The 9,664-nt window shown below is 35.6% G+C and overlaps 1 protein-coding gene across 1 annotated transcript; it reads left to right on the top strand.

Annotated features, from left to right (window-relative positions):
* Positions 1–735: 735 nt before the first annotated feature.
* On the top strand, positions 736–9,029 carry LOC125683916 (multiple epidermal growth factor-like domains protein 10). The gene is made up of 6 exons (XM_056141266.1): positions 736–891; positions 1,042–1,097; positions 2,563–2,688; positions 6,098–6,238; positions 6,658–6,822; positions 8,674–9,029. Exons 1-6 carry the CDS (start codon positions 782–784, stop codon positions 8,790–8,792), a joined length of 717 nt encoding a protein of 238 aa, XP_055997241.1. The 5' UTR covers positions 736–781; the 3' UTR covers positions 8,793–9,029.
* The last annotated feature ends 635 nt before the right edge of the window (positions 9,030–9,664 follow it).

Raw genomic sequence — 9,664 nt, 5'->3', positions numbered from 1 at the left:
CGGGTCATATGTTTATAAAGTTTTTAAGAGGGATCGACCCGTGACATTCACACCTGATGCCAAGCGTTTGGCAATTGAACTGTCACTACTTAGGTCTGTCGCGGCCGGGTTACGAACCCCGACCTTCCGCATGCGGGGCGAACGCTCTAACCTCTCGGACATCGTTGCGGTATAATTGATGCAAGGTGAAGATAACGAACAGTGATCAATCTCATAACTCCTACAAGCAATACAAAATAGATAGTTGGGCAAACGCGGACCCCTGGACACACCAGAGGTGGGATCAGGTGCTTAAGAGGAGTAAGCATCCCCTGTTGTTAAACTGATGTTAAACTCTCAATGGAATAGAATTAAAATTTTGTGCGAATATGATGTAGACCTCATCGTTTGTTAACGTTAGGCAAAAGTGAATGAAATGATATATATCGCACTGTAAAACTAACATATCGTCAATTACAGTGTATCATAACTTCCAGCTCCTGGGATGTGACCTTGGCTTTCAAGGTTAGAAGGAAAGGTATTCATTACACGTCTTTTTGTTTCTAATACAGAGATATATTCTTTAAAATTTGAATTTTTAGCTCTAATACCGCGAAGAGTCGAACTAACCATCATAGGGAAGTGATCGACCCATCAAAGGAGATACTTTGGGGGTACTACACGAAAGTACTGCTTATGATCTCACACCAGATAATACTTTATTATCACATCATGTAAAAGGACATATTTGTAAAGAGTACAAGGCAATATTGGTCAGAAAACATTTTGATTGTTTATTTCTATGAAAATGTATGTGAAGAATTTCTTAAAGACATTGTACTTTAATTTATGCTTAAAGGAATTGTTTAGCCTTGCACTAAATCTAACAGGGGACGGATATTGTAATGATAAGTAAGTATCATTTTAAAATATTTTACAGTAGACTTAAAATAACTCTATTGTAATAAGATACATTGAGATACACCAAGACATTTTATGAATTGTGATGATATATACTTGTTTATGGCACGTTTAATGATAACATGTCTTTTAACATACAAGTACAGGGGGCATGAGATGTTGCGCGGATTACAGAAATATTTCAGGAAGATGTGAACGTACGTATTTGTTGTTATTAGAACGGTTGAGATTTCATGTCTAATTCTTGTAGAAGAATGCCTGAAAATTGTGTCTTGGGTTTTAGGGCCGATTCCACATCAACACGTTTTACAAACATGCATCGCAATTTACAGGCGTTAGTATCGTCGACTGGCCTATTTCGGTGACTGACTAGAATCGGTGACCTTTTATTTACATGTGCGCGTTTTCGTTTCCGGGTGTTGATTACGTTATCAATTTCGCCGTAGTGTTTGCAATCGTTCACAGAGCACGTCTTCAATTTTTCTCCGAAAATGAACTACTGAAAGGAGAGTATGCAAGAAATCAACACGAGCGCCCCAAAATAAGACAATTTACTTATTACTTTTTCAAGGAAACCTTCAAATTACTATAAAGTATACCAAAAGTCTAGAACTCTACTATGTTATGTTATTCATTGACGTTTAGTTGCACATCCCTCCTGTATATATGTTTTACAGTTACAAACTTTTGGCAAACTTATATTAACAACAGCCACCCAAATAGGTGCCGCCACCGTTTTAGGACCACACAGTGACATGTTTTTGTTACGAAAATATATATTAACGTACCATGAAATAGGAATTTTTGGATGAAAGTAAAGGAATTTGATTACTTTAAAGGTTGGTGTATTGTTTATTTATTTAATCCAAGTGATTAATGAGAAAATCGCGGTTTATCACTAAGGTCACCGAAACTGGTCAGTCGACGATATAGACATGATCTAATTATCCTCTGCATCAAAGAAAGATTGTGTTTTGTTATTTCAGAATTTTTGTTTCATTGAATAATTTGAATATATAGTGTATACGGTCAAAACTGTGCAATAAAAACATAAAATATTTAAAACACGTCTACACATTACACTTTATGACAATCGCAACCGAAAAAAAGAAATGTTAACTTCTCCATTTTTGGAAAATATGTCCATAGTGTGAACACTTCTATGTTTCCGCTTAGTTATTGTCTGAATACTTCTACATCGTGGTAACAATTATCCACTGCGTTGGAACTAATCAAATGCACTAAAACCTCTCAATTTTTGTCACATTTTATCTGTTCTTTTAACACTTCAGTTTTGTTACATGTAAAACTTATACGGTACCAATTTTGATGCACCAGATGCGCATTTCGACAAATAATGTCTCTTCAGTGATGCTCAACCCAAATGTTTGAAATCCGAAATAACTATGAAGTTTAGAGCTAAATATGGTCAAAACCAGCGTGCCAAAAAAGTGGAGCATGTAATGATTCTCCATTGTGATAATATCTCTTCACCATGTTAACATTTCTATATTGTGTCAACACATTTCCATAACACGCTTCTCATGTGTTAACTTGTTCTGAAGTCACCTGCGTTTCACTACATTCCTATCTTTTTAATTGCATGCGTTTAGCGGATGCAAAGTTATTATATATCAAGATTTGGTTATTATTTGTAAACAGCATGTCTAGGATCATATGGATTGCACTGTAATAGAATTTGCCCGGATGGATATTATGGACAGGGATGTAAAAGGAAATGCAACTGTTTGCCAACTGAATCATGTCATAAAATACATGGTTGTTCAGGTAAGTTTCATTCTTGTGTAGAGTTTGGATAAACGAAAAACGCAAATTTCGTTAAATTCATTTTATTTCACTTTAAACTTGAAGATCGTGGCATCTCTTCATCTTTAAGAGACAGAAAAAAACCTAGAAACAATATACAGTAAATAATGTCTTGCATATAGAATGTATCTTAGGGATATTATCTAACCATATTCGGAATTTACCCTGCTCTGTAATGAAGAAAAATGTCGCTCAAGAGAAGACTCTTATTGATACACAAATCATCATTAGAATAAACAGAACAAGTACAGTGGGTAGATAAACATTAGGACCAGAAGCTTTTCCAGTGATTGGAATCAATGTTTTGAATAATTACAGCACTGACAAGTAAATCATTATCAACTGTACTTACGTGTACTTCTCAAATGAACAAGCCGATTTCAATGTAGTAATGTTCAGACAATCTTCAGCTGTTTTGCTGTTTTCATAAAGCGAAACAGGGGATATAACGACCATAGAATTTGCGAAATGCTGACTTCAATCGAGACAATTTTTTTTATCAGTAGTAACAATTGACTATACACAGAACAAGCTACTGCGTATCGAATCAGTTGAGATATATATTTTTTAGAATCCACATTTGGTTTATACCACTTCATATGTAGTCGCACAAGACGTTTGAAGTTTCTCCTTCACAGCTGTTAATATTTTCATGAAGAGAAAAGATAAGGGCTTGGTAGAATATTTACTGGATCCAGCAATATATCTTTGTAAGGGTTTTTAGGAATTTAGTATAGGTACAGTAACTCATATCATAGTGATCTGGTTTGCTAATACAACCTACCATTAAGTAAAATGCTGTCTGACGTGTTTCATACGGAATGTTAAGCTGTTCTTGGCACATTGATTTTAACTACGGATAGTTTTATTTACCTGATCAAGATATGGAACTCACTGTGGTTGTGACCGGTCGACAGGGGATGCTTACATCTCTTAGGCACCTGATCCCACTTCTGGTATATCAAGGGTTCCTTGTTTGCCCAACTTTCTATTTTGTATTGCTGATAGGAGTTATGAGATTGATCACTGTTCGTTATCTTTGCCTTTCATGATTAATGAATTGTGTGAACCCAAGAATATTTATGTTTGTTTCCAAATTCATTAACTTTTATGGCGACTAGTTCATGTATGGATAGTTTACATGTACATGTATATGTATTACACATTGGGGTTCTTATCTCTTTTTTCTTTAATGGTTACAAATATATGAATATTCTTGAACCCCAATGTTTGGTACGAGAGAGAACAAATCTGTTTATCTTTTTATGAAAAGCTCTTTCATGAATGCAAGGTGTAAGCGAATGAATATAGAAATAATACTAATATTTAGGACTACATGTATATGACAAAATGTTCCTCATGCATCTTGTTACCGTTAGTTGTTGTACTTAACTGCAATGTTTATACATGTTTGTGCTCCTAGGGACCCATTATTTCCCAAAACGGTATCTGTATGTACGCTCTTATTCAGTATTGGCAGTTTACACATATTGTAATGTATCCGCTCTTAGAAACCCTCTATTTATTGAACGTTGAAAGTTTTACATCCGTTTTTGAAGAAGGTACACTTAGTCTTTATTTGGATTTTTCAACACCTGAATATAGACTGAATTTTATGATTATGAATGTTGCCTATCACAGGCTCTTTAAACCAGCACGGGTCATTGATGATATTCCTTCCAAATCATGCCGCGAGTTCCTTAAGCTCAAATTTACAAACAAAGGAATATATGCCGTCAATATAAGCAACATTCTTCTTCATAAAAGGGTTCAGCCGTGTATTCCAACTTATTTCAAGTTCAAGTCTACACCCTGTATTTCCTACAGCTATACTTCTACTATTGCATCCAAACTTCTTAATTATCAGCAGACTTTGCAGTGCCTAGATATAGACCATCTTATACGTAATCCACCAAAGTGTTCTTCATCTTCTTTCAACTATAGTCCAGCTGGACATGTCATTACTAGTGATGGTGATATAGTTGAAAATGACATTTAGATATATCGAACGACGTTTTGTCTATTAACAATGATAACGTTCATTCACATGTCGATTCTATATATCCATGTGAGCTCAAAATAAAAGACACCAGAGTTGTCCACTTCTGCTTCATACGTAGATATTTTATTGAAAGTAGACATTAACGGCAAACTGACAACTCAACTCAAATTTATGTAGCAATATTCCATTATCACCTGGATATGGTGTTTATATCTCTCAACTGATTCGATACGCAAAAGGTTGTTCTGCATATAATCAGTTTTAAAATCGAAGCAAGCTACTGACAAATAAGTTGATGGTACAGGGGTTTCAACAGTCGCAATTGAAGTCAACATTTCGCAAATTCTATGGTCCTTATGACGATCTAGTTCTTCAATACAACCTATCATTGGGTCAAATGCTGTCTGACATGTTTCATACCGATTGTTAGGCCGTTCTTGGCACACTGATTTTGACTACGGAGAGCTCCGTTTACCTGATCAGGATATAGGGCTCACAGCGGATGTAACCGGTCGACAGGGAATGCTTACTCCTCCTATGTACCTGATCCCACCTCTGGCGTGTCCAGGGGTCCGTGTTTGCCTTACTATCTATTTTGTATTGCTTACAGGAGTTATGAGATTGATCACTGTTCGTTATCTTCATGTGAGAGTCGGACTGTCTCTACATATCTTCTACAATGAGTTTTGCTGAAAGTTTGATTTCCAAGGTCATAGAGTTTAGGTTTTCATCTGTTACTGGTTTCATTCATTACAATCCATTTCCCCTTTATAAACTCCTACATACCGATCACGGATCCATTTAAACTTTCCAGGTCCGCATTATGTCAGAAATGTTCCTAGCAGTATTGAGGTTAAGGAATTCACCCCAGTTACCTGTGTATGATTTTGAATTTTTAACAAAATGCATTGACCGTTTACTTTTTATCTTAATAAAGGTTATGTTATGCACATTTACCTTTTAGATGTAACTCCTACAAAATTGAGACCTGTTGTTTGTTTGTACATGATTATACATGGATATAATATTGAAATCATTTCATCACTCATATTGTTCCTTCATTGATTTCAATAACAATGGTGCAAAGTACAGTAATGGTGCGAAATCACGTGAACCTGAATGTTTGATTCCGCAAATAGCACTGCGATGAATGTTTTATTCTACATATATTGTTAATGATGTACTGACAAATACATATAAGAGTTGATCAAAACTATGTTCGAGGAAGTAAAGACGACACCTTGATATACTTAATTTTCCTCCTGATATATTTAAGGAAAAGGCATTGTCAAGGGTTTATTAGCATATCACAACGGGTAAAAATGAATAAGAATAGAAATAGGAAAGTGTGTATTCTGTGATTTTCAGCCTGCATAGGATCTTTTGGAGAAAACTGCAGTGAACCCTGTCCTTTTGGATTCTTCGGCATTGCTTGTCTTGAAAAGTGTAACTGTAGCAGTGATACGCACTGGTGTGACAATATTTCCGGTTGCAAGAATAAAGATACCGGTATATTATATCACACTTTTCAAAAGTAAGATAAAATCAAAATGAATTGATTTCAATAAAAAGAAAAGAAAACAACAACAACTCAATTTAAGCCTAGTAGATTATACTATAATTATTCAATATTTGTTGTCACATATATTATACATATATAATTATTGAATATGTGTATTTGCGCTCACGGCTACTGTGACCTGTCGACAAGGGAGTGCTTGATTCCACCTCTGGTATATCCAGTAGTTCGTGTGTGTCCAACTCTATTTTGTATTCCTTATAGAAGTTAAAAGATTGATCACTGTTCGTTATTTTCACTTTTCATGATAAAGTTTTAGATGGAATCAATGCAATTAGTCCTTCCTATAACACCAAACTAAACATGTACACATATGTGTATATAGCGGGCTATCTGTATTGATTTTCAGCCTGTAGAGGATCGTTTGGAGAAAAATGCAATGAGCCCAGTTCTTTAGGATTCTTCGACTTTAACTGCAGTGAAAATTGTACCTGTAGTAATGATACGCATTGGTGTGACAATATTTCTGGTTGCAAGATTAAAGATGGTGGTATGCATGTCACACATGTTGAAGGTAAGATAATTTTAGTACGATTTAATATCAATAAAAACATTCAACGGGAGTAATTTAGTACACTCGTAAATCTAGTAGATAGTGTTACAATTATTTGAAATAATATAAAGTATCAGATAGAATCAATGGAATTACTGCGAATATAATAAAGAAGAAAGTATGTATATGCAAACCGTACAAAGGGAGTTAAAAAAAAAGTTTAAGACCATATCTGGAATTTTACACCGAAAGGATACTCGTGAAACCAAATATACATATGCGAAATATTATGCTTTTCAAGACATGGATAATCGGATTCGGATAAACAAGATAAAATGTTTACTGTAGCCTTCGTGACTGTGGGATGCTTTATTGGAACCTCAGCATTTTATTGTATTTACTGTGCAGCTGGTAAGTTACTTACAATTAATTAACAGGTAAATTCACGAATTTCCAATGAAATTGAGCATACATTCGTAGTCTTTTAAAAACAGAAACTACAAAGACAAGAACATTCTATCATGGCAGGATGAGCGATGAATTCATGTAGCACATATAGCATGATTCAACATTCCATTTTAATTTGATTTAGTGGCAGTACATGTATATACAGAGATTAATGAAACACATTTGATAAGAATTTCGAATTTTGAAAAAAAGAAGATATGAACGTACATCTGTCGTTATTACCAATTTTAATTTTACTATTTCTAATTAACGTATTGAACGTAGAATATGTTGTCCAAAGACATAAATATCGGTTGGTTAGGAATAGAATATTCTTTCGATGCTATATTGTTAAATGAAATATAAATTGCATATTTTTACACGTACATAAAGTTCTCTTTACATTCTGAAAGGTACAGCAAACGAAAATTGACAACTGATAACTCCGTTTACCTGATCAGGATATAGGGCTCATGGCGGGTGTGGTTGGTCGACAAGGGATGCTTACAACACTTAGGCACCCGACCCTACATCTGGTGTTTCCAGGGGTCCGTGTTTCCCCAAGTGTCTATTTTTATTGCTTATAAGAGCTATGCGATTGATCACTGTTCGTTATCTTCACCTTTCATTGAATAGTAAATTGAATGTTACCTTGCAAGATGAAACTTTGTCCTTATAGTAAACATTTTACACAAACTTGTAGAAAGTTACCATGGAAGATAAAACTTGTATACCTTATTGGTCTACACATATGTAAGTAGCAATATACCATAATCATCTACATATGGTATTTATATCTCTCAACTGATTCGTACGCAAGATATTGTTTTGCGTATAGTCAGTTTTTAAATCGAGGCAAGCTACTGACAAACAAGCTGATGGTACAGGAATTTTAACAGTCTCGTTTAAAATCAACATTTCGCAAATTATATGGCTGTTATAATGATCTAGTTTGCCAATACAACCTATCACTGGGTCAAATTATGTCTCATACAGATTGTTAGACCGTTCTTCTTGCACACTGATTTTGACAACGGTTACTCCATTTACCTATTCAAGATATAGGGCTCACGGCGGGTGTGACCGGTCGACAGGGGATGCTTACTCTTCCTAGACACCTGATTCCACTCCTGGTGTTTCCAGGGGTCCGTGTTTGCCCAACTTTCTGTTTTGTATTGTTTATAGGAGTTATGAGATTGATCACTGTTCGTTATCTTCACCTTCATGTAAATCTGTTTAAGTGAATATTAAACGTATCTTTTGCTAATGAGAAATATGTATCTAGATAATATATCACTTTCACCAAAGTAAGCACACAATAAAGGTTGTGGGTTTTCATATCCTTCATCCTCTAATTATTGTGCTAGTTGAACAAGAGAACCCCTTTGTTAGAACATGCTATTCAAGTAGTATCGTGTATTTTAGGGGAGGGTCATTCTGGCAGGGACGGTGATTCACAACCGGAAGGACGTATACCATCGGTGCGATCTGGAAGGCTAAATCATGTCAACAAGGAGCTAAAAATGATCAACGGTGAATCATGAAAAACTGTTACTCCTCCATGATTTCAATTACAAGACACATACGGTCGATGCAATGGGAGCCCCGATGACTACGATTACTTAGATTTTCTCCAACATTACATCCAACCGCCAGTGTCTAATGTAAGGGGGGATTATAGCAAGTTGATCCCAAATAGACCAACTACTTACTTTACATTCTCAATTAATGCTTTGCAATAGTATTTATTAAAGAAACACTAATTACATGTATATTCATTTGCGAATGTTTGTTGCAATCTATTTATACATCAATATAAATACCCCAGTGGGACACAGGTAAACGCTACTTGCCTATCAGAATGATCTCCCTTAGAACCTGGCGCGACTGCGCCCCCTCAGGTATACGTCACTGGTAGAAACACGCCTCCTGGTCATCCCGACAAGACTGAGTGCCACGCAAGAAGATAAATTCAAGTTTTGACTAGGACACCAACTCTATACGACCTCCCTGGTAAAATCCTATTACTACCTGAGACTAATACCCCAAGGGATAAGCCCTAAAGCTTGTCCCTCAGGTACCACTGTAGTAACCCTAAAATCATCCCCAGTGCTGAGGATGAATAACCCAGAGTTTTAAACAAGAAGTCCTTGTTTTTGGTAATCCCCCAATTCTTCCAAATGAACTTGTTTATACAAGATCACCCGCCACCAACGCGGTATGCATGTACATACTTACTCATGTATGCACATACCTGCACCTACACAGTCAACTTATATAAATAGTATTCACCTACCGAACCTGATGCTGAAGACATAAATTAAACTCAATGCATGCAGAAGAGCTCTCAAACTATATCATTCAAGAATAATTACTGTACATGCCTGCTTACTTCTCCAGAAATGTTTCAAGATCC

The sequence above is a fragment of the Ostrea edulis genome, chromosome 6 (assembly GCF_947568905.1).
Source record: "Ostrea edulis chromosome 6, xbOstEdul1.1, whole genome shotgun sequence".
NCBI lineage: Eukaryota > Metazoa > Mollusca > Bivalvia > Ostreida > Ostreidae > Ostrea > Ostrea edulis.
The sequence above is the reverse complement of the archived record's forward strand: the minus strand, read 5'-3'. Positions and strand labels throughout refer to the sequence as shown.

What these genes read in the sequence shown, in the direction of transcription:
- LOC125683916 (XM_056141266.1), top strand. Translation starts at nt 782, where the DNA reads ATGAAAATGTATGTGAAGAATTTCTTAAAGACATTGTACTTTAATTTA. An exon ending in TAAAATACATGGTTGTTCAG is followed by an intron (nt 2,689 to 6,097) that starts GTAAGTTTCATT and finishes TGTGATTTTCAG; the next exon opens with CCTGCATAGGATCTTTTGGA. An exon ending in GCATGTCACACATGTTGAAG is followed by an intron (nt 6,823 to 8,673) that starts GTAAGATAATTT and finishes CGTGTATTTTAG; the next exon opens with GGGAGGGTCATTCTGGCAGG.